We start from the raw sequence: 25,860 nt of genomic DNA on the forward strand, positions 1-25,860 counted from the left end.
TGCGAGGTTTGCTTTTGAGAGAGTTAGAAATAAAGAGAGCAGTTCCCCCAACTGATGAGACGGCTGGGGTATCAAAGGATTTAAAGCCGTTGATAGAAAGTTCAGTGTTTTCGATAGAAGATTTGAGTCTGGTTTCACTGATACCGAGAATGCTAAAATTATGATTGAGATTATGAAGTAAAGTAGTAAGATTGTCATGATGTTTTTCTAAAGAACAGATGTTGAGATGAAAGCAAGAAAAATTTTGTTTTTTAAGAGGAAGAGAAGCAAATTCTTGAGTACTATAGTATTTGCAGTCGAAATGATTAACGTGATCATCATAAGTAATATTATCAAGTTGATCGTCGATTTGTGAATCAAAATTAGAAAAAGAATTCGAGATAGAATTTAGATGTTTAAAATAATTTTTTAAGTGACTTATGTCTTTACCAATGGGTAATTTTTCATCGGATTCAAGATTAGGTAGAGCATCATGCCTACAAAGTTTACAGAGCCAAATGTTTTTTATGTATTTTGGTTCAACGCCTAAGCACTTTGCATGGGATCGTCTTTCACACTTGGGACAAAAATGAAAGGTTTTAGAAGTAATTTTTTTCGAGCAAACAGAGCAATCATCGTTTGTCATTACTGGAAAATCAGTGTGCAAAAGAGAAATGTTTCTCGAGCCAAAGTATAATAAAAAACAGAGCATTCAAAAACTAAGATATAAATAAGAAACGCTACAGAATGAAAAAAATTATTTAGAAACAAAGAGATCTTTATGATCAGGAAAGAATTCAATTAAATCATTTAAATGTGTTACTTTCAAGACTTCATCTGTGTCATCATTAAATCTCAAGTTAATAGAACCATTAAACACCCAGAACGATTCAATAGCATTACGACCATACAACGCTTTAACTCTTCCCCAGAGAAATCTGTAGTAACTGCAAAGGTTATTATTAATGTAAATTTTATTTGTCAAATCTGCTTTTTCAAATACCTCACGTTTACTGAAGTCTTTGCCTTTTTTGATTAACTTTTCTGCGAGTTTTCTGTTTACAAATCTCACTATTGTGCGCTTTGGACCTTTTTGATTTTTTCTTTGGAACAGGCGATGACAAGCTTCGATTTCGTTGGGAGGAATATCAATGTTGACGGCTTTAGCTATTTCGATCACTTTCGATTCTTACTCGTTTTGTTTCACAGAGTCAGGGATACCCGCAATTTCGATATTATTCCTTCTTATGTATTGTTGAAGTTCACTGTTTTCTCTCTCTACTGTGCTAACGTCGTCCAAATCAACCTTTCCTTTCCCATCTTGATCCAGTTCAGTTCTCAAATCGTCAATAATTTTGCTTTTCGAAGAAAGTTCCTGCTTAAGTTCGTCCAGTTCTCTTCTCATCTCCAAGTTTTGATTTTGGAGCTTGATTGTAATATCTTCATTTACACTCTCTATCTTTGATGCAATGTCATACTTTATAACCCTCATTTCGTAAAAGATCATTTCTAGTGTAACCCCCTCCATAGGTTCCTCCTCGAATGATTTATGAAGATTATAAGGTTGAGAAAAAGAATAAGATACATCACCACCAGGACTTGTCACAAAGTCTTTATCTGTGTCTTTTGTTTGAAGAGAGTCTTTTTCTTGGTGTGATGAGGTGTCTTGAGTGTCTTTTTGTGTTGGAGAATCTTGTGTACTAGTGTATAAAGGTATATAAAAGGAAGTACTTCTTCGATGTTGTTTTGCTGCTTTCTTGTTGTCACATTCATTGTAAAAAAATGGCTCGAGAAACAAAACGCCTACTTTTTACGCGCAAAATTTTTTTGACACGTCTGCACTCTACGGATGTCAGATGATGAATGATAACGAGGGAGCTGAAATCGGCTGAAATCGAGCTGAAACTTTAAAAGAACAAATTGCTTTTTCCAGATTTTTTTCCGCATCTCCGCACCGGAAAATCAGATCAAGATGAGCGGGTGACGCAAATAGAACAATTTTTCGATGACCGCTTATATGGTGAGTGTACTAAAATTTCCTCAAAAATAGTTCACAAAAGTTTCTTTCAATCTTTGATAATAATTTCCCAAATAGTGCCTGGTAAGTATCAAAAAGAACACAGATTAAACTTAAAAGATTAATAAAACCAAGTCTTATAAAAGTACAAAAAGACAAAAATATTTGTACTTACTGTCGAAGTACCATAACACAGGATCTTTAAGCATTCTTGTTGGGAGTAGAGTATGTTGAATGACGATTGTCGAATATAAATTTAGTTACAGTGGAATTTCATTGCCAATTCAACCACCAACAATGATCACTTTTGTCCATATTCAATCATTTTAAATCATTGTTCATTATTGGGGACAAACTGTTTGGGTCGAAAAATGAATCAATCTCTTGAATGTCTAAGACAGGAGACAGATTGTAATTTGACTGTCAGCAAATTCACTGATTGGTATATGTATATATCTTGTTTAATCCCAAAGTCAAAAGTAAATGCGTATAAGTATTTTGACTGCAGAAGGAGAGAGCTTGAATTAAAAAAAATTCCAGAAACTTGTCCTTTCCATTTCCTGCATGTTGACCAATTGGGCAAAATTCTACAAGCGGAATAGAATCTACTGTCGAAAGCTGAGCAAAATTTCCGCGGCGCCTGCTATTGTAAAGAAAAAGTTTTTAGGCTAGCAACTGCCGTCCCGGAAAAAAAACCGAACATTTACGGAAGAGATTAACTACGGGTAGGCTTGCGCGGCAAAACAAAACAAAACAAAACGCGCAAAAATTCGAGATTCCAGTCCATTGTCTATGCGTGAAACTATGAGTGCCTCCTCGTCGCTACGCTCCTGCGGGGGCTAAAATGAAACCATTATAACTGTATTGGGGAAATAATTTTGGAGACAATTCTTAATAGGGTAAAGGCAGCAAAGTTATTTTCTGTTCCTGCTGATGAAGCAATGGACGCTTCCAAAAAGGAACAGCTCAAAATTTATGAGGACTTTTCAGGATTCGTTCACCTCAAGGACTGTTTAACAGGCAAACACCTTGCTGATGCCATTCTTGAATTTATCGAAAAGCTAGGTCTGGATGATAAAGATATCAGAGGGCAGGGATATGATGGGGCAGGTGCTGTTGCGGGCTACAAAAGCTGGTGCTCTGCGCGCATTTCGGAAAAAAACAAGAAGGCTCTTTATTGTCACTGTTTCTGCCATCGTCTGAATCTCTCTATCTGTAGAGCATGTGAAATCAGAAATGTAAACAATATGCTCAAGACAGTCAAAGAATGTTCATATTTTTTCAACTTGAGCGAAGGTCGTCAGAATGTTTTTGTAGAGTTTATTGACTCAATGTTTAGAGGGAATACACACACACGCCTTAAAGATGTTTACAGAACTAGGTGGCTTGGACGTATTCTGGGCTTGGACTCATCTGATGAGCTTCTTCCCGCAATGCTCAAAGCACTTGACAAAACGAGGTTAAATGCTGACTGTCTTTACAACGCCATCGATTTCGAGTTTTTAGCAAACCTTGTCATAACTCTTTGCGTTTTTGATATGTCACTAGAGGTGACTGAACTATTGCAATCCAAAGGTGACATTGCAGATGGGATCAAACAGTTTCGGTCTCTATTAAAAAAAGTGGAAGCTTACAGGAAGTCTCCTAAAATTGATGAATGTTATTCCAAGGTTCTTTTGTTGGCTGAGAAAATGGAAATTATTGAGAAGGCTCAAATAAAACAAATAAAACAATTACCATCCCAGTCCTCGATCACTTGAATAGTGAATTAAAAACTAAGTTTCTGAAGATTCTTTCATTGCCTACAAAGGACTTTATGTCATTCCTTACAAAAAAGTTTCTCTTGTCAGTAAAGGAGAGATTTGGCAAGAGAAGTTTCGTCCTTTTTTAATTTTTTTATGAGGATGATCTTCCTAGTGCTTTAACCATCGATGCCGAACTTCAAAATTCGGAAGATTTTTGGGTAATGAATTTGGAAACATGCCCAAGTAATGTCCAATCTGCGCTTCTTTCTTGTCACTCAAAGCCTCCAACAAACTCCTGTTCGGCCCTTTCAGCAGTCTCTTTTCCTGGTTTTAAAAACATAAAATGTTGTCTTAAAATCTTAGCCTCAGTTCCAATCACTACTTGTGAATGCGAGCGCTCTTTTTCAGCAATGAGAAGACTTAAAACCCATACTAGAACAACTATGGGCCAAGATAGATTCAGTGATCTTGCTTTCATGGAATTCCATCCTTCCATCATTCCAGGTTCTCAGGCTATCATCAATAGGTTTTTAGGAAAGAAGAAACGCAGAACGTATAAAACCAACAATTGATTTTTACCATAGGTGCAGCTTTTCTACCTCTTGCTTTCAGGAAGTGTTTTGATTTGGTTTCAACTGATGTACATAGATTTGAAAAACGAAAAAAAAAAAAAAAACTAATATTTTTATATTTGTATTTTTATGGTTATGTTTTATCATATCTTAGAAGGTCAACTTGATGTTTGATTATAAAATGTATATAGCTATATAATAGCTATATAATGTTTTCTGTACGCAAATGGAGAATGTTTGTTGTGCTTCTCTGTTTGTGATGTGTTATATTGTGCTGTACCACCCGGTCTTTCTATTTCTTTCTTTTTTCTCTCTTCTTGCTCAAGAATCTACAAAAGCAAAATTGAATTTCTAAACTCTTGACTTTCGATATGAAATGATATAACTTTGATAATTTCCTGAGCATTTCAGTGCATCCCATTAAAAGGTAAATCCAAAAGACACATGGTAGGTTAAGGTGGCGGTCTACAGCCAGATTTCAAAAGTCAAAAAATCACATTTTTGTCAAAACAACAACGACTTAATATTTCTTGATGAAACTTTCAGGGAATATGCATCAACTATTAACATTTCTGAAAATAAAAAAAAAATTCTAAAAATAACCTAAGACGGGGGTAAAATCGGTCAGGGGGTAAAGTAGTCCAAAAATCAGACTTTCTGAAACAAAGAGTTTAGCTGTGAAGTTAATTTTTTTTTGAATGATCACTATTTGTAAATTCTAAGGAATGAGTTGAAAATTTTCAACAAAAATTTTTCCAGGGGGTCAGAAACCTAAAAATTCGATTTTTTGAGATTAGAAAAAAGGAAATCAATTTTTAAAAAATCTAATCAGTTCATTCCGTGACAAACAGTATAAGAAAACTTTCCTGAAAATTTCAAGTCCAAAGCTTAATTCAATCCTGAGATATCCCTGACAAGGCACTTGCAAACCCCCGGAAACGCGTTTCTCTGAAAACGGCTTTAAAGTTTTGTGTATTAGAAAAATTGAGAAAAAATCTTAAAAGTGGCAATATAACTTGGTTTTTTAGGTAAAATATTACTCTGTATCATATGTAAATAGTATATAATCTAACTTTAGAATGAAGAATGTCAAAAAATTGCAAAAAATGCTGACTCAGCAATTAACAGAGAATAAATATCAACATGTCAATGAAAGCGTGTCGTGTCAATTTTCATTCTACTTTCACTTTCTTTTCGCAACTCAAGCGTTGACAATAAGTTGAATACTCTCATCACAGATAAACTTAACTTTGACTTCAATTTGTCCAAACCGCAAAAGCTGTTCTTTGGACAAAAGCTGTTCTTTGGACCAAGCCGCCATAAAACACCATTGATGGCTTCATTTTGATTTTGAGTTAATCCCCTAAGACATCTATCCAAAAGAGAGTCCTCACTCAAATTCTCATAGATTTTTTTAATTCAACTCGAAAGACAGGGTCTAGTCGCTTCTTGTCATTATAATTTGCGTTGTCATTGCGGTACTTACACCAACCATCTTCAGGGCAATAGGAATGTTGTTTCTCAAAAGTGTCTGTGTCACTTCTGATACAATGATTATAAATTGCCCAGATTGCTTTATACATAGCACTCTTATCACCAATATTGCCTCTTATGGCTTCACCGTAATATTTCTGCATGTCATCAATGACTTTATCAGTAAGTCGATTCTTGCCGCGACCAACAGCTTTGTCGTCAGATAGCTTCACCCCTCGATGAATACGCTTATACTCTCTGAGGCGGGTTCCCATTCTTTTCTGAACGTGTCCCGAACACTCTTCTTTAATGACATCATAGATTTTACCGTATCTCTCAAAACATGCGTTCTTTACATGGCCATACGTGCCACTATTGCCATCCCCAACAAAGAGCTTGTATATCAAGTTCCTATCCATAGACCGAAGGAAGATTCCCACTGCACCCTCAGTTTCCATCTTGTCGGAAGATCCTTTGTGATTAATTTTGCAATCTGCTTCATGAGGTTCGTACCAAGTTTCAAAGTCCTTATCGGATAATTTCTTTTTCTTGGTTGCACATGTTTGACAGAATAGCCTCTTTACCGAATAATCTAGCACTTCACCCGTATCAACTGACTGAACGAAGACGATACCCAATTTTGATTGATGCCCCCACTTCATCCAGGTACCGTCTACACAGAGATTTTTGCATGGCTTAAACCTCTATCGTCAACGACAATGTTTTCAGGTTTTACCTTTGCGGTAAGTTCATAAACATTCTTGGCGGCAGCAATGAGCAATCGTTACAAATTTTTGTGGATGTATCTTCCAAAGAGTTTTGAATTTTCGTAAAGGGCTGCTTATTGACAGGCTGTGGAAGGTCCATAACAGAGCAAAAAGTTTTGAGTCCTGCTCTTCCAAGGGGTAAAGAAGCTAAAACTGAGCGTAAATTACATTCAAATGTCCGCTGTTTGTTATGCTTGGACGTTTTGAAATTAACGGAATAGCCACAATTATTACAATAGATTCTGAGAAATTCACAAACGCCCTTCCTGTTACCATTACTCTCCTGCAGTTCAATACCTTTGTGATTGCACTTCTTACATGACACATGATCAGATAAGATATTGTATAAAATGCCGCTATCGATTATTTTATTTCCTCGGGCGGAACGATATTGGGTACGGGCATTGACCTTACGAGAAGAAACTCTTTTGAACAATTTAGATTGTTTGAATTTTGATTTTAATTTGCTGTTTCTTTCTAATTTTTCAGCACTTCTATTAGTAAGAGTACGAAACTTTCGCTTTGCAATTTTCGCCGCCAATGATTTCTTCACAGGTGACATGGCTGCAGCAACAACATTGCGTAATACCGGCAACGTTGGAGGAGTTGAGCAGGTGACCCTGGACGATGGCCCTGGTTCATCAACAGCTAATGGCAAAGATGGAGTTTGTGGCCTGGGTGGTGTCTGTGGTGTATTTGATGAAGTAGCTTGGTCATTAACAGTTCTTACAGGGTTCAAAACGTTTGGCATGTTTTGCTTTTGGGTGCCTTTGAAACCACGACGTCGGAGGGACGATGCCTTTTTTCTTGTCATTATTTACTTTATGTTTTCTTAAAAAGATAAATGAAACATTAAAATATGCTTTAAAGTCATTTAAAAACAAAACAACAACAATACAGTACCTTTTACCCTGCTTTCAGCATCAAAAACACTTCCCACTATAACATCTACCATCTTTAGACCCGATTTACAAAAAATCCCGTGAAGCAAAGTCGATATAATTATACACGCTCGAAACGGGCGTAAAAAGAGCTTTCCAATGGCGGGTCACTCGATAGGGTTCCAAGCAGCGGTTACCTTTTTGGACCATAGCAACCGAAGTCAATATCCGTTGCTAAGGAAAGCTGATTTTACCTTGCTAAGGAAAGCTGATTTTACCTTTCCTGACAAAATCGTTCATGTTGAAGGAAGTATTTTAGCTTTTGATCTGGAATTTTCAGGAAGTGTTCAGAAAAGGTTGTAGAATAGAAAACTTCAAAAAAAAATTTTCATAACATTTTCAATTTTTACCAATTTGGCAGTAGACCGCCACCTTAAATGTTTCTCCTTAAACGACTAAGTGTAGGCTTTATTTTTGGAGAAATCTTTCAATTGCCATTTGGATTTTGTCTGGGAAATTTTTCGTGTCACACTAGGTTAATGTTTCTTCCGTCTTTTAACTTTATTGTCTGTCTAAGTCCTAGGCATACTGATGAGCCCTGACTATTGGGCGAAACAGACCTTTTAATTTATTTCTATTTATTTTCAGATTAAAAAATAATGGAGTACATAAAAAAACATACAAAGTTCTAAAATTATAGAGCTTTGTCTCCCTAGAAAATGAAAGTGGGAACCCATGTTTCAAAACAGAAAATTAATAAAAAGCAGCCTTACAAGATCTAAAACCATTTAAAACATCCAAAGATTACGGGACCAGAGTCCATGAACAAGTTTGCATGCATTATCATGACCAACCATGTTTTCTTGGAAAATGAACTTGCCTCTGTTTTCTTCTTTTTCATGTTTTCATGTAACAGAAGCTTTATCTCACTAGCAAGTGAAGGACTATCCTATTTTTGCTTCAGAATTGCTCAGCGCTGTGTAGATTGGTCCTAAGGCTATAGCGAAGTGAGCGCAAGCAAGCGGGTTGCATTCTCCTGGCAAATTTCGGAAAGATCCCAACGACTTTAAGTTAATTTAAATCTTTTTTACTATCTATTGCTTTCCTGATGCACAGAACAAGGCACTCGGAGTCTCTTGGAGGGGAATCACAATACAAAAAAGGAGGCTGTTTTAGGCGTTCTAGAGGGGTCGAAAATCGAAAATGGTCTGCCCTCCTTAGACACTACCTTTAAAATCCTACCTACACCACTTGAAAAAAACTTGAAATTCTCTGCTAGTTCAGCACATTGTTAAAAGGTGTAAAAAATTTTAGGTCTCAATTTTTTTTTTAAGCTAAATAAAAGTTAGGAATTTACAGCTTTATTATTTCATATAAAGATATATGAAAGCAACAACATATTGATTTTTTCTTAATCAATTTTTTCAGACGTTTCGTCAGCCTTTCCAGTTAACAAAGTTTTTTAATTTGCGAAAGAAAAATTTAAATTCTTTTTATACAATGGACAATTGAAAGACAGTAAATCTCAACTCCCATGAATGATTTAGTCAAACGTCACTTAAGGGAATTGAGGGACAATAAAATCGTAATTATAAATTAGTTAAAAAGTTCAATAGGAATAGACATATGCTGTACATTCAATGTAGGTTTAAAACGTTTAATATAAATAGCCTCTGCGATTTTTCTAAAATATTCTTGATTTTTAAAATGCCTACCAATTCTTTTAAAATCTTCTAGCGAAACGGGTTTGTGTCCTTTTATTTGGGAGTGTTTGTTTAGGTGGGAATTACTGTCTTTCTCCGTGTGTTCATTGACTCTTCTTATTAGACGTCTTGCCGTTTCGCAAATGTAATCATCGGTACAATCAGGGCAATTGGCACGGTAAATTATGTCATGCTTATCATGCATCTATCATTTCAGGAGTCATTACCAATATTTTGACCTCCCAACAGAAACAGCCACCCCCCCCCTTAGGCTGAATAGGGTTAAAGAGAAGCTGGCATATAAAAGTCTTGCTAAAAGAAAATCAAAATCAAAATCAACCGACACAGACTCAGACCTAGTAACTTTGTGAAATATCTTGGTGTATATATCGATGAACATCTAAACTGGAAGCACCAGATTGATTTTGTTTGCAACAAATTAAAACGTGCGAATTATTGGGCATTACGTCGACAAGAAAACAATTAGCATTATATTATTCTTTATTTCACTCTCATCTCTCGTACGCAGCTATAGTCTGGGGACAACGCCAATCTGTTCACGCCCGTTGCATTCTAACACTACAAAAGCAAGCTCTCCGAATTATGACATTTTTCCGATTTTCGAGCACATTCCTCACCTCTCTTCTTGGATCATACTCTTTTAACCTTTTTTGACTTCGTAAAATACCTGAATATTCTCTTTATTTACAAAATCGTATGTTACCACCTCCTCTGCAAGAATACTTCATTATGACTCGTCTTGATGATGTTAAGCGTCATGAAGTCATGCGATGTGAATCTGGTCTGTTAAAACTTCCCGAGGTCTCCACAGTAACTTATGGCAATTACTGAGTACTATATCAATCCATTTTATCCTGGAATAAACTTCAGAAATTCTTGACTTTTGATGATATGTCAACCTTAGATTTGGATCGTCTTAAGGACTTCAAATCAAATCATGATACCTGTCGCAATATTTATAATTGTTTTTAATAAATTACCTATTCTAGCCGTAGATTCATTTATATCTTACATTAACATCGGTACTTATTTTTATAAAAATTTCTGTAGATTTATTTCTTGTAACATAACAATTTCGCGACCACCTCCTTAGTTTAGATTTTTTTCTATGAGTGTGGTCGCTAGTCTTGTAATGGAGAAATAAATACACACTACTACTAATCAAGAGTGAAGGAATTTGTTGTCTTTTGATGACGTTTGTTTTCGTAAGTATCATCCAATGGGAAAGGTATATCTTTAATCAACTTGAGACTAATCAAAATGAACTAGTCTGTTTTAATTCAATTTTTGTTATAGACACAAAATATATTTCAAAGTATCGACCCAGAAATTTCATCGAAAATCGACATGTTCATAAAAGAGGGAATAACAAGTGTGCAGGAAATGGAAAAACCCCGGGGGGGGGGGGTACTTAGGCAAAATGGGTGCCGGGTATGTGCGAGCCATAAGGGTACCTTTTCTCATTCCTCAAAAGTCTCTCAAAGGGGTACAAATTCAAAAGTTAGTCTCTGAAAGGGTCCCAAAATCACAAAAATCAAAAATTTCTCTCTCAAAGGGTCACGATTTCCAAGAATTTTGACCAAAATTTGGTGAAAATCAAACCAAAATTTGGAAAAAAATGGACCAAAATTTAGGAAAAAGTCTCTCAAAGGGTCCCAAAATCACCAAAAGTTTGTCTCTCAAAGGGTCAATTTTCGATTTTCGGCTCGGACATACCCGTCACCTCGCAAACCTAGTACCCCCCGGGGGAAAGACTAATCAAACTAGTTGTGGCTGATATGTTTGGGAAAGAAAACCTGCCATAATTTTTGACATATGCTATTAAAATGGCTGAGTCAGAGATGTACCCAGGCGGAGCACCAAAAGACAGCATGCTGGATGTTAAAAAGTCAAACTTTTATTTTGTGGCCAATTGATGATTGTAACCATAACACAAGGTGGGTTATATCAATTGCTACCAAATGCTTGTCTCGCCAACGGTGACCAGGTTTACCACAGTGGACGCTACTCTTTTAATGAAATTGAACAAGATCTGCAGAAAATGGCTGATGTTACCATTGATAGTGGTTAACCAGGTAGCATAAACAACGAATTATTAACAACAATTATTGAGACAATTGAAATCATCTAAAAGGAGAACATATCTAGAGCAGATTCAAGAAGGTCTGAAGCTGTTTAGGATGTACGAAGAAATGAAAGCAAATAAAGAACTTTTCCATCCATTGTTTGTGTTAGAGTCTCAAGAAGATTTTCAAGTGGGTGCACTACTCATACTGGTCAAGAGCACAAGTCTTTTCATCAACATTTTAAGGTCACAGTCGAATTCGAAAACGACTTTTATAGATTGTTTCCATAGCATACGAATCAACCTTCGCACCTGAATCAACTTCCTCAATAGTTTTGCGAGAAGTTGGCTACGCCCGCGTAAGTATATATAGAGATAAAACCATCACAACCTAATAACAACCCTGACTGCAACTGCCGCAACAAAACCATCTGCCCGTTAAATGGAAAATGCCAACAGTCGGATGTTATATATCAATGCCATATCAAATCTTCTAATGACGACGCTGGAAAGTACTACATCGGCTTGACGGGCAACACCTTCAAAACCAGATGGAACACCCACAAGTTTACCTTAAACCACGAAGAATCTACCAATCACACCCAATTATCGAACCACTACTGGGATCTGAAAAGAAATGGAGTGGAACCAATTCTCTCCTGGGAAATAATCGACCACGCATCGTCCTACAGAAATGGCTCAAAAAACTGCAATTTATGCTTAACCCTTTAAGTGCCAGGGTCTTTTTTTCTAAGTTTTTTTTTTAAAATCGCTAGTTCAAACTTTAAGGGCTTATATCTCCTGATCTAGAAAGAATTAGAAGCTCGTATATAGCTCGTTGGATAGCTTAGAGTCTCCTCTTTCTTTTGGGCGCCTTCGGCGCCGCCCGATTGAGGAAGGGCGTGGTGGGCGGCGGCCAAGGGGGGGGGTACGTTAGGGAATTAAAGCAGTCAGGCCCGCTGCGCGGACCTGACTGAACTGATGGAAAGGTGCCCAGTGGTAAAACTTCAAATCAATTCACTAGAAGACAGAATAAAGTAAAACAGGGCCAAATTTGGAGGTTCTTGGATCACTCGTTGACCAAAAATAGTCAAAAAACGGTCAGAATCTCAAAAAAGTGAATTTTTGTCAATTTTTTGCATTTTTTTGACTTTTTTGCTTAAAATCTCGCTGGAAAGACTCATTTTTGAAATTCTTTTTGCTTGACCATAAAGGACAATCTAATTCCTACGAGTTCGACCAAAAATAACGATTTCTAACTCAAACTGGGCATTACAGGAGGGCTTCGCCCTCCTATATAGCCCATGTCGTATATATACGACATCGGCACTTAAAGGGTTAACTGAAAAAGTGAATATAATCACCTCCAAGCGTGAACTCGTTAACACAAAATCTGAATTAATTTCAAAATGCCGACACGTCAACAAATTCCTATTGGAAAATTACAAAACAGTCCCTCCAGATGGGTGATAACTTTCACGTTCCTTTATTGTATTTTATTATCAAAATCAACATTTTATTTAAACCAATTTCCCTAGACACAATTTATATACATACTTTTTAACCAATTAACTCATTTTTATTACTATTTATCACTTTTACAACCTGTCAATTAATCGTCCTTTATATGTTTTTAGATCAGAAATTTGTTCAAAATTTTTTTTATTCATCACACATCTGATGATCGTCTATAAGGCGTGAAACAAGCTGTAATGTTGTTTTGATTTTTGAAGAAATATACATTTTAAATTAAAGATTGAATGAATGTTAGTTATCGTTCTTTTTTTCGGCGAATGATACGTAATGGTCAAAAGTTTTTAAATCTGACTGAAAATGATTATCTTTTGATTATATCTAATCAACGTCTGCACGAAATTTGTCATACACGTGACTTAGAATTCTTCATAAGAGATCAACAAAAGAACTATATGTCGCATCATGGCTTTTAATGATGATAATTATACAAAAACTCCAAGTCCCTGGCTCTTTTCGTCGCCGCTCGGCTATTGTGGGGTCCGCACTTAGGCCTTTGGTGGAGGCAAGACCGCTTTCGAACATCGGATAGGCCCCGCTGGCAAGATCGGTCTCTCCTCCATAGGGCATAGCTGGTATCCCGTTTTTCTTAAATTTCAGTGCCCTATATCATATCGTATATTAATGTTGCTTTTATTTTTAATCAAAAACGAAAGTGTAAATTTTGTTATATAGCCTAAAGTAGAGGATATTGTTTAGTTATTATATACTGATATAAACCAAATTGTTTTTGGTGGTAAAAGAGAATTTGATAAAAAAAAGAAAAAAAGGAGGAAGGCCTGTGAGAACTCTACTCGACCAGGTCTTAGATAATTTAGATATTTTGATGGAGAGATGTGTGACTTATTCCTGGTTTTCTCTCCTTGCACATCTCCTAGGAATAGGGATACAGTAAATTTTTATATATAATCTAATTATGTACAAAATTTGATATCTCCTAGAGCATGCAATTTTCATTAAGTTGGTAGATTTATCGATGACCTTTGCGCTATTATTGATAGATATGTTCTCATGTTATAATGATATCTATCCGGAAGAGCTACAGTTGAAAGTTGATCATCATGGAACATATGCAACGTGGATCGTGGATCTTTGGATCTTGATATAAGCATTGAAAATAACATCTTTCGCTACAAATTGTTTGACAAGAGAGACACCTTTCCTTTTTCATTGTGAGAAGGCCACATAAAGATAGTAATTTACCATCCATCATCTTTTACAGTTCTATATATTCTGAGGTCCTACGCATTGCTAGATGCACTCTTCTTTTAGAAGATTTTCTGACCAGAATTTCAGAACTATTCAAACGCATGCTCAATAAAGGAGCTGAAAGATCTTTCTTGCGAAAACAAATTGTAAAGTGTTTTTATGTATTTTCAGAGACTTTTATGAAATTTGGAGAATCTTTAAATGATCTCTCAGCGCAAGCATTTTTATATTATGTATTTTCTGTTAGTTTTCTCAGTCATTTTATTTTTCGTTCTTTCCCGTGACCACCCGGACGGATGTCTGCACGACATTTCGGACTTTAGGTGTCGAACCGGGTTCTGGGTCTACTTTTTGAAAATTTGTGTTTTTTAAAACTTGTCTTTTGTTATTTATTAGTGGACTTTCCATAGTCACAACGAGAAAGGCAAAACTTGTGAAATAACATATAGGTGTGAAAAAAAGAGAAGTTGCCGTTGTAGCTACTTTCTATTTCCGCATTTTCTTTTCACAATGACAACGTTTAAAAAGTAAACAATAATATTTCTGTCTATAAAAGAAGATGGCCAGATACAAATTTATCCCATGTCTCTCAAAGTATTTGCTTCCTCTCATCGATCCGGTAATTCTGCCTTCTTTATTTCCAACTCTTGCTTTCTTTTAGTTTTTTGTGTAAATACTCCACGGTCCCATTTGATCGTCTTTTTTGGCTTTTCCTCTACTGGTTCCTTCATCTTCGCTGCCAGTTCTATTATTTGCTAAATTCCGTTTTTCCGGACTAAAAAAGCCTAATTTTTCGTCTCCGACAGTTCACCTAAATTCCGCAATTCCATCCAGATTTTCGTCAAGTTCCGCTATTCCGGACGAAAAAGGGCCAATTCCGCTCCTCCACCAACTGTGAAACCCCCCCTTCAAAGCCTCGTTCGGATTTTGGGTTTGGCCGTGCAGGCATTTTGAAAGAAGCGAGTCATCGCGTAAATCTACAAAAATTGGATAAATGACGTCATGGATCCACTTTAGAATTCCCAAATGTTGTTTGTAATCGTTTGTCCAATTCAATTTGTCCAATATTCACTTACACCAAGTATCTGGAACAGACGGACAAAATTTATGGCGCATTTGAGGAGATTCAAATTCCGTGCAATGGAATATTACAGCGTTAATACACAGTTTAACAGTCTCGCCATCTCCACCGTAGAGGCGGTAGGTAAAAATGCTCACTTTAGTACTGTGGAAGGTTAGAGAAATGTAAACATTGCCATTTTTTTTTCCTTTAAAGAGAATGTCTTAGATATTTGAACATGATATTAATGACAATTTTATGTATCTCTCCTGAAAATTTCACAAAAAGTCATCTAGAGAGAAAAAAGAAGTTATGATTAAAAGGAGTTCTTTACCTACCATTTCTCTGCTGGGTTTTCTTATGAGACCTGGATGTTTACCTACCATTTTTTACGGGGGAGAGTGAAGTTTTCCGTGGTTGCCAAAATCAAAACATTGGAAAATTGTTCATATGTATGCGCAGTCGACACTGTTAAACGTTGTATTGCTTTTTTCATTGTGTACAAGTTTCCGATGTTTCTACGTATGGCCATTCCATAGTAATTCTGCATAGAATTGATCATGGTGTCTGTTAGTTTGCCTTTACCAGACAGTTTTACAATTTAGGTGACCATTTAACCTTTTTTTAACTTTCTCCTCTTTCCAATATTCTTTTACTTGTTTGCAGAGCCTGGTACCGAGCCTCTTTTGAATGTGAACGACGCATTCTTGTTTGTTTGGTGTGACTTTTTTTATTTTTGTAGGGTTCTGCTTCTACTACCTCTTTAAAAGAAGAAGTATCTCCATCTCCTAGGTATTCGTTATAAATCAAACTTTTGTATGGATTGTTGAAACATTATCACCGCACCTGCTCCTTCCATCGCGCTCGAGCTTTTTGTATGATTTATAGCGCATACGTGGTCAGTTTCCATTGATCAAATTCTGCTGTTCCTTTTTAATTTACCACATGGCACAATCCCTTCAAAATGTAGACATAACCTCAACATCAATGCATTTTCCTTTACTTATGGTTGTCACCAAGCCATTCAACGATGCGTGTCCCCTACGTTGCCAGGAACCGTCCAGCGAAACATGACAAAGTCCCTTGCCTTCTTCAGTTTTCTCTGCATCTGATAACACTTCTTTTCCTGCCTTTTCCATACTTTCACTAGCCACTGATTTGTAAGCAGTCATTAATCTATCATGAAAGGTTTGATTTGCAACACAGTGCATATTGAATAATCGTGAAAAATTTCTAAATGGTTCGTACCCTCTCCCAATTTCCCGAAACGCGATAACCATCTGATAGTTGACAGAAAATGGCCGGCTTCCGTTAGGATATTCATTTGGATCTTTAGCAGGTTTTGATCTATAAAATGACTCAGTCCATGTACAAACTGAGCATGAAAGTTTCAATTTTAAAGCAAATCCTTTACGAGATGCATCAATGTTTTCAGCAATTGGCGATTGGATTTACAGATCTTGCAGCGCGTGACAAAGTGGATGATATTTTCAAAAATGGAGAAATCAATTATCATGTTAAAAGAGCTGGTACTGGAGTGTCAGTCTCACTTTGATTGAACTAACTGAATATTTTTCTTGAGCTTGAGCATTCAGGTTCCGGTATATCAGCAGTTTCAGTTGGAGTGTTCTCATCTTCTTGCGTTGTATTGGATGTACGGTGGAATTGGATTGAGATTTAGTGAATCTATTACCAGTAAATTGTCTCTTTTTCTTTCTTGCCATAACTAAAACATTTATTTATCTTATTACTGTCTTTAGTGTCATACTTTTGATACGAATGTAGATTATAATTTAAATAATATTTTAATGGTCATTCTGTATATATTTTTCGTGTAAACAATATTTCGACCTGCTTGGTTGCTTGGTTGATTAGGGAGAAGACACTACATTGACTTTTTTGACGTCAAAAAAGTCAAGGTAGCGCCTTCAACCGTTTGTATTGTTTAGACCTGACGAAGACCTGCACCAAGCAGGTCGAAATATTGTTTACACGAAAAATATATACAGAATGACCATTAAAATATTATTTAAATTATTATCTTATTACTATTATTTGTTTATTTATCGAACTTTTCAAAAGTCGCTAAAATTGTTTGACAAAACATATTAAGTTCGACAAAGTTCGACAACGAGAAATGTTCGACAAATTCGACAAAAAACTCCATTCGAAAAAGTTCGACGACAAGAAATGTTCGACAAATTCGACAAAAGCTACGTTCGACAAAGTTCAACTGTAAGAAAAGTTCGACAAAGTCGGCAAATAGTACTTTAAACAAAGTTCGACGAATTCGGCAAAAACTCCGTTTGACAAAGTTCGACAACAAGAAATGTTCGACGAATTTGACGACATAAAATGTTTGACAATGTTCAACAGTACAACAACTTGACGAAAGTTTCGTTCGACAACAGACACCTTTGACGGAAATCCCGCTAAGGTTCGAAATAAAGAAATAGCAAATTATAAATCAGTGTTTTGTTTTTTCTACTCAAACACAGTTCCGTTGCGTTCTATAAATATGCGTACAAGGACAATCTCAAATCAATGTCGCCTAAGAAAAAGTTAATTTTTTTGAGGAAAAAGTGGAAAATTTACATAATTGGCCATATAATCTTCATTTTTTATCTAAAAAGGTTGAAATTTTGAGGGTTGCTCATAATTGATGGCTTATACCCAAAAATGAAAAAAAAACTTGAAAAAGGTTTGTTATTTGAGGTTAATATGACAATTTATAGACTTTTGTTAACCTCAAAATATAGAGACGCTTATTGAATTATTGGGGAAAAAATTATTAGGGAGTCATCAAAAAGGCTTCAAATATCAAGCTTGTTTAAAAAAGGTTAGAGATTTCCCACAAGGAAGGTGCAATTCCTGAGGTTAAAAAATGGTAACAAGTAACCTCACATTCTTAACCATATCTTCTGCTAGCATGTGTATTAAGTTATGAGACAAAAGTAAAATGATACTAGAAGCTTAGATCAATAGGGTTTTATGAAATTGACAATCTTTGCTCTAACGTAGGGTTAAAATTGAGGTTAAAATTAGAATTCTATGTAAGGAATGTGAGAAATTTGCTTCTCTAATTGACCTAAATAGGTCTCTTTATTAAAGCTACAGGAACAAAATTACTTTTTAAAAGTTTTCATAAAGTAACTAAGCTAAGAAAATATGAAATAGACCAAAAAGGTTCATAAAATGAGGTTAAACAACCTGAAAAAGTAGGATGTTTTAGCTTATACCTTCAAACTTAAACAACTGAACGAAAAACGTTTAAGGTATACTACGATAAAAAGTTAACCTCAAAGATTTTTAATTCAGACTTAATTAAGACTTAAGCTTACTTTAAGCTCAGGTTGATATCAAAAACAGATTTATAAGTCATTAAAGTATACAACAAAGAATTAAAAAGCCCAATTCACAAATAACCTCACTTTTGGTACCCAATCTAAGATATTAACCTCATTTTTTCTACTTTACCTTGTTCCTCAACCATTGAATAATGGATCCCACTATTTTTATCACACAATTTTCCCTTTTTATGAGGTTATCTGAAAGCTTAAAATCAACCCCTTTCTCAGGTACTTGTGTCTCTCAAGTTAATATACGAGTTAACCTCACTTTTTATACCAAAATATAATTTTTCATGTTTAGTTGTTTTTGATAATAGGCTACTGTTTGTCTGATATCCAAAATTAGACTGAAATATCATTGTTAACCTCGCAATTAGGGTGTTTTTGTGAAATAACCTCAAATCTTACACCCTTCTTGAAATGTTAACCTCATTTTTTCTAGCCTACCTTGTTGCCCAATCATTAAATAGTAAAACGCAATCATTTATTTTTACTTTAACCTCACATTTCATACCAATTTCGGTCTATCTTTAAGGACCATTAGGTTAACCTCATATTCTTAACCCTACTTTGACCAAGAATATCTCTTTAAATTCAACACTTAACCTCTATAATGTATATATCATTGTGAACCTGAATAAATTTTGAGTTAGCATGTAAAGTAGCAAATAAAAATAAGTTAACCTCATTTATTTATCCTTTGTTAAAGTCAAAAAAGTTCTTTTGAAAAAGTTAGGCGATTTTTGGGGGTTTTGACTTGAGATGGTCCACAAGTAATGTTTCTATGATGTGATATACTGATATGTAAGTGGTGTATGATAATGCGATAAAAATTGCAAAAACCGTAACGAAACCAACGTTTTATTGGAAATTCCATTCATCAAAAAACTAAGTATGATTAAGTTCAAAAACAACAAGCGATACTTTTATGGACCTACCTGGTTATCTAGAGAACATTGGAAATTCAATTAAAAACAGTTTTACATTAAAAAGTAATGAAATTGATGATGTGCTTATAAAGAACGTAACATGTGGCCAAATTTCTTATTAAACAACATTTTTAACAACCCGAAAATCCAACCTCAGGCCAAAATACTCTGTTAAACTGCGACTTTATCGGGAAAAAAACACCTATCTACTTTTTAATTAAGAACATTGACCTATGCTTTAAAGTGATGATTCATGTAGATAAAGATATGCTTGATTTTTTCTTTTTCACATGATGTTTATCTATTATTGTGAAAAAGATCAGAAAAAATTGAAATTCTTGAAAAAAGCTTATGACTTTAAGTATTTAATTTTGCTTATTTTCTTAGAAAAACACTTCTAGCAACGGAGGAGGTTCACGTCTAAACATAAATGTTTTTTCAAATGAACGAAAAATTTCTAGATTTTGTCTAAAAAACTGAGAATTTTGGTTAAGATTCGTTTTAAAGCCAAAAACTCTTCTTGAGAAAATCTGCTTGAGCTATTTTTTACCTATGATAGTACCCTATGTTCGTGCAAAAAATCAGAAAAAAATAATGATTCAATTTTTCGCAGTCCAAAAAACACCTTTTTAGCCATTTTTTGACTAAAATTTGCCTAATTTTCTTTTACAAAAATCGGGCTCCGTCAGATTTGAGGGTTTATACATCCTTAAGCAAAAAATCAGCGAATCTCGAGAAAAGGTAATAATTGAGTAATCAGTACTCAATGTGCTTAAAATATCAAATTTGGCTCATTTTCTTATAAAAACTCATTTAGCAACCAAAATTTCATGAATAAATACAAATATTCTTTTAATTTATGGCTTCATGAGGAAACAAGTTTTATATTCACCGTAAAGCAAATTACAATTTTCAAAAGAATTTTCTATTCAATGTGAAAAATAAAAAACAGTGTTTATACTTTTTAGTAAAAATTATCAAAAGAATTTCTATCAAATGTGAAAAATACAAAACACAGTTATACTTTTAGTAGTTTGTCAATAATTTGCCACTACTGTAATGAAAAAAAAACTATAAAATAACTAAAGATTGAACAGCATACAGACAAAACATATGGTAGTAAAACGCTTTGTAGTGAATGAATCTAACAGTATGATTTATGCTAGTGTGACACGAGAGAATTTTTTATGTAGAGGGAAAAGGAAGGAAAAAACCAAAAGACACTAAAATTAATACGTTCAAATTTACTGCATTTTCTGGGACAAATCTCAGAGAAATTTGACTCCATAAAAAGCTTTTTTTCTCGTCTTCCATACTTTTTCTTGTTGTATGAAAAATTTATTTGCGGCACAAAGGTTTTGTATAGTGTCGCCACACAATATTTGTAGGAGCGAATTCGTAAGATGAAAATAGTTACAGTTGGGAACAAATCTTTCCGAAATAATGAAAATATCTAAAGTTAGTTTAATTTTCTTGGTGGCGATACATAAAAGAGTTTCATTTTTGTGTAAGTTTCAAAAACATCAAAAAATCTATTGTGTCGCCCGGGCTTTAATGCTGTACGCGTGTAAACTATCAAAACAGCCATTTGAATGTTAAGCAAAATTGTTATGCAAAATAAAATCCGGTCAGAATAAGGCTTTCAAAACAAAAAATCTCGGGAAAATATATAACAAACAATAAGAGCACTATAGTGTACCAGGAAAAATACTTATTACCAAAATAAGAGGTTGCTGGTTAATGTGTGTCTCAATAAAATAAGAGTTTTTTACTTTGCACCATGTTTTACTAGTTTTGTTATTTGCATAGTGTTTTTATCATAGAAAATATCGATATTCTCTGATTGTAGAATCTTTTCTTCAATACCCTCTGTATTTCCAAAATTAGCATCAATAAGCTCCGAGCTTAGTTGTAAATGGTACTTTGTTTTTCTCCATGTAAACATCACAATAAGTATTGTTCACCAGTTTAGAAGAAAGTTGCAAATGATTGCATTTTGACGAGGAGCATCGCAGAAACTTTTGATTTTCTTGCAGGTTCATTTCTTGTTGGCAAGCAGAACAACAGTAGGTTTGATGCAGACACGCGCTTGTGACTTCGGGGCAGCAAATCTGTTTGAGCAAAAGAAAAAACACTGTACACTTTAAAACTTTTGGGCACAGACTTTCTTTCTTTATTAAATAACATAAAAGTCTTAACTTCCAGAATAATACATCATATCAAGAAGGTTGAAGTTAGGTTTCCCTCTAACAAAGCCTCTAAGCTTGGAGAAAGAAACTTCATTGCTGTCTGAACCAAACAGTGAAACAGAGTATTTGATATTTGTATAATAACGGGTGAAAGATGCAGCAGCGAAGATCAGACAGTGTCCAGCAATTACAACATCATTGTACGTTTACTTTGTGATGAAATGGATGGACTGGTTCATCTCTTCAAATTCAAGGAGAGATTTCCGTAAACGGAGGAAGGAGACTGCGCACCAAATGTGAGTGATTATTTGTAAAAATGTCAGTTCTGATTCCTCAAAAGCTTTGAGGATATTCTTAAAGACAAGATCGAACAACGGGACGCAAAATTCTGTTTATCACGCACGCGAACATCGGTTGCAGATAATCCGCTCGCAAACTTGTACCTAAGAGAAGTCAGATTTTATGTTTAAAAATAGGGCAGGCTGAGTGATATCTTATTGGATAAAATTTTTAACAAAAAATACGTGTTTCTTATTCCGTTACTAAAACACTCAAAATCTGACTTTTTTAAGAAAAGGACAAGACAACGAAGGTGGTTTGATGTTTAGTATTGAATATGGTGATATTCTGAGAAACTTAGTAAAAACTACAAGATATAGTATTCGTTTTTAAAATTGATAAATAAACGAATGTCTCATCATAAAGTTTTACAAACTTCATAACGAATATAAAGATTTCTATGTCGAGTTTTTGGTGGGCTGTGATGCGTCGCTGTTCAGTGGTGACTCACATTTTTATGATGATTCGATTAAGATTCCATCCATATCCTGAAGACAGTGAAAAAATAGGAAGACCAAGTTTATTTTTACATATATGTACCAGTGGACAAAAGTCATTCGTTGATTACTTTTTAGTGATTTTATTGTAATTTTTAGAATGTTTGGATCTAAAATATACAAGGATAAAACTATAAAATATGAAGGGAACAATGATGCCATAAACCATGGCTAATGGACAACGGTCCAAGACAGTTCATGTTTCTGTAGCATCATACAGTTCATAAGAATACTAATGGGCATTTCATAATGTCTCATACAGTTGATTACTCTCCATCCCCCTCCAGTTCGACGAAGGCGAATTAAACCCATTTACCAGATTCAGGTTCATAATTCATGGGGGGTCGTCTGACACGAGTTGGACGAGAAGGCGTTTCATCAGCTTGAGGAGATGACACGTCGTTCAGCTGATCCCGTCCCGTTTGGCTGGGGGGAATTGTCGGGGCTGGTACAGTCTCGATCACTGCCGGATCTTTGGCATCTTCAGTGATGGGGTCATCATGGTAGTTGGTTGGCTCAGCAGATCTGGACGATTGTGTTGGTATTGATGGACGCGGTGCGGCGGAAGGTGATGGCGCTGGAGCTAGCAACGGTGGAGGGGCTGGCATCGATGGTGGGGCTGGCATCGATGGTGGGGTTGTCTTGCGACTCGAACCCTGATCGACTGGCGAAAATTGACAAAGGTGCTTACGATTTCGCCTTGTGAGCCGGCCAGATCCATCAACCTTTAGGGTGTAGCTCTCGAATCCGTGAACTTCGACAACTGTTCCAGAGCGGTCCCAACGTTTGGGGTAGTTGCCTGATTGATTCTGGATGTAGCAACGATTGCCGAGTTGGAGTGATGGAAGTTTGCGAGTCTTTTCGTCCAGTTTATCGATCGAATGAAAGAATCGTTCCTTCATAGCTGATTCCTTCTGTGCCCATGCATCCCGCCACAAGGGACGAATGTGCTGGTTGTTGAACTTAACGAGACGATTCGAGAAGGAAAAGGCATCTCTGATTGGTCTGCCGAAGACAATTTGGGCTGGGGAGATGTTGCAATCTGGGTCTGGCGTGTTTCTCATCTGCATCATAGCGCGTAGAAACTTGTCTGTGTCGAGTGATCCTGAGGGACCTGTGTTGGCACGAAGGAGACGCTTGGTAGATTTAACTGCTACTTCGGCACGTCCGTTTGATTGAGGGAAGTAGGCAGAAGACAATCTGTGAGATACACCCCAGCGTTTGAAGAATTCGGCAGTAGCAGACGCGATAAACTCAGGTCCACCGTCGCTGGTGATTTCTTCGGGAACTCCAAATCGAGAGAAGTAGTTTCTTAGGCACGATATCAGACCAGCAGCGCCTGATTGCGGTGAGCCATGCAGGGAGGTGAAAACGTCGCACCACGCGGACAAACGATCTCCAACGACGAGGTAATGTTGGCCCGCACTTTGGAAGAAGTCAGCAAACACCTTCTCGAACGGTGTTGATGGTGGTGGAGAAGGCACGACAGTTGAAGCTGGTTGTGATGGGGCGTTGACGATGCATTCCCGACAATTCTTTCTCGTTCGTTCAATGTCAGCTGTCATTCCTGGCCAGAACACGATTGCACGAGCGCGAGATCCCATCATTGTTACACCTTGGTGGGCAGCGTGAAGTGCGTCGAGGACAGCAGGGCGAAGGGAGGATGGGATGACAGCACGATCATCGTAAATGACTACGCCATCTGACACGTGGAGACTTTCGCGGTATTGCCAAAATTGTGAGATGGTAGGAGAATCGCGGCACTCTGGTGGGAATCCGTCGTGAATGGCTTCAATCAGGGACCGCATGGCATTGTCTTTCTGGGTCTCCTTGACAAGTTGATCCCAGGTGATGGAGGTGACTGTATTGGTTTGGCGTTGAATGGCAGCAAGAACCAACGATTCAGTTAGGTCTTCTTGGTCGTCTGATGGGGATGGGTAGCGGGATGTTGCGTCACAAGCTGGGTTGGTTTTTCCCGGAAGATGGATGATTTTGAAATACCAGGGAAGTGTTCTTTGTTTCAACCGAAGGAGTCTAGTGTTCCTGATCTCGTCAAGCCTCTTGTCACCATATATCTTCACGAGAGGTTTGTGATCGGTAATGACTGTCAAGTCGGGACATCCGAGGGTGAAGAATTTGGATTGCTCGAGACCCCACGTTATGGCAAGGGCCTCCCCTTCAATTGCGACATAATGTTTCTCAGCCGGGGAGAGAAATCTTGAACTTGCGAGTGTAATACGCCAGCCACTGGGACAACAGTCGGGATCGGTGACCTGGCAAGAACAGTGTTTCTGCAGCAGGAGGTATCCAATTCCTTTCTTTGACCAGTCTGTTCGGAGACCAGTGGGGCGTCCAAGGTCAAATATTTCAACACCCTCTTTGATTGCATCGATAATTGCTTCTTTGGACAATTTGAAGGCTGTGTCAAGCCCGTCATTCCACTCAAACGGTGTTCGTGGGGAGAGGAACTTTCGGAATGGTTCCATGTGGTCTCGGAGTTGGGCGTAGTTGGACACCTGATTCACTAACCCAAACCAGCAACGAATGTCAGTTGTCGATGAAGGTGTTGGAAAATTGCGAATGGCGTTGAAATATTTTGGAAGAGGATCAATCCTGTCTGGCGTAATACGAAAGCCAGCAAAATCAACCTGCTTCTGTGCGAATTGGAATTTATCAGGATTAGCGACAATACCCGAGTTTCCAATGAGAGTCAATAAGTCTATGGTTCGCCACCAATGTTCAGTTAAATCCTCGTCATGGTGAAGGGTGTCGTCAACAATACGTTCTTTTGCGATGGAAGTCTGTCAGGATGGTGTCGAAACGTCTGTTGTAGCCATCTCCTGAAGATAAGAAGCCTTGTGGTGCACGCTTGTAACGAAACCGGCCAATAGGTGTGATAAATGTTGTTAAGTGGCGGTCAGATTGGCGCAAGGGAAGGCTGTGATAGCCATTCCAAGCATCTATGACGGTTTTCCAGGTATTTCGAGGAATGCGTCGTACTATATGAAAAGGTTGTTCTGAATTGTGGGTCTCCCTCTTACAAAACTTATTCAGTGGTGATAGGTCGACGGTTCTACGAGGGGAGCCATCGTGTTTTCTTGCGACGACCATGTGGTGACACCAGTCAGATGGTTCTCCCAATGGCACCGGCTCGATTACGTCAAGGGCAACATCGCGAGCAAGGTCTGCGTATACTTTGTCTTTCCAGTGGATTGGTACAGGTATGGCTTTGTGATGGGCGACTGGTACCGCATCATCTTTGATGTGGATCTCGACGGGAGGACCGTCCATGCAAGGAAGCTGTTGGTGTGGACAGGTGTTGAATGTAGAGCTCCAATAGTAGTCGAGGAGCCAATCACGCATGCGAGTGCTGTTCTCAGGGATGCAGGAAAAGGGCAGTTCTTTAGGGCGGGAAGGTGGTGCAGTTCTTATGGGGCAGTCACAAATGCCCCCATCGCTCTTGGTTGCACCACAGATTGATCCAACAGGTATGTTTGCGTTTGCCTGAGGGGAAGAAGATGATTCTTTGCT

At 36.9% G+C, this 25,860-nt stretch overlaps 1 protein-coding gene across 1 annotated transcript; it reads right to left on the reverse strand.

The window, feature by feature from the left end:
• Positions 1 to 15,303: 15,303 nt before the first annotated feature.
• LOC136816308 (uncharacterized) lies at positions 15,304 to 16,197 on the reverse strand. The gene is made up of 5 exons (XM_067072636.1): positions 15,998 to 16,197; positions 15,872 to 15,894; positions 15,672 to 15,749; positions 15,503 to 15,616; positions 15,304 to 15,317 (listed from the first exon to the last, which is right to left on the reverse strand). The coding sequence occupies exons 1-5, from the start codon at positions 16,195 to 16,197 to the stop codon at positions 15,304 to 15,306; spliced, it is 429 nt and encodes a 142-aa protein (XP_066928737.1).
• Between the last annotated feature and the right edge of the window lie 9,663 nt (positions 16,198 to 25,860).

Source organism: Clytia hemisphaerica, unplaced genomic scaffold (assembly GCF_902728285.1).
Source record: "Clytia hemisphaerica strain Z4C2 unplaced genomic scaffold, Clytia hemisphaerica genome assembly, whole genome shotgun sequence".
Lineage (NCBI taxonomy): Eukaryota > Metazoa > Cnidaria > Hydrozoa > Leptothecata > Clytiidae > Clytia > Clytia hemisphaerica.

Coding starts and splice junctions, on each gene's coding strand:
- LOC136816308 (XM_067072636.1), bottom strand. CDS start 16,197: ATGACTGCTTACAAATCAGTGGCTAGTGAAAGTATGGAAAAGGCAGGA. Junction 15,895..15,997: donor TGCATTGATGTTGAGGTTAT/GTCTACATTTTG, acceptor TCATACAAAAAG/CTCGAGCGCGATGGAAGGAG. Junction 15,750..15,871: donor GAGCGCGATGGAAGGAGCAG/GTGCGGTGATAA, acceptor AAATAAAAAAAG/TCACACCAAACAAACAAGAA.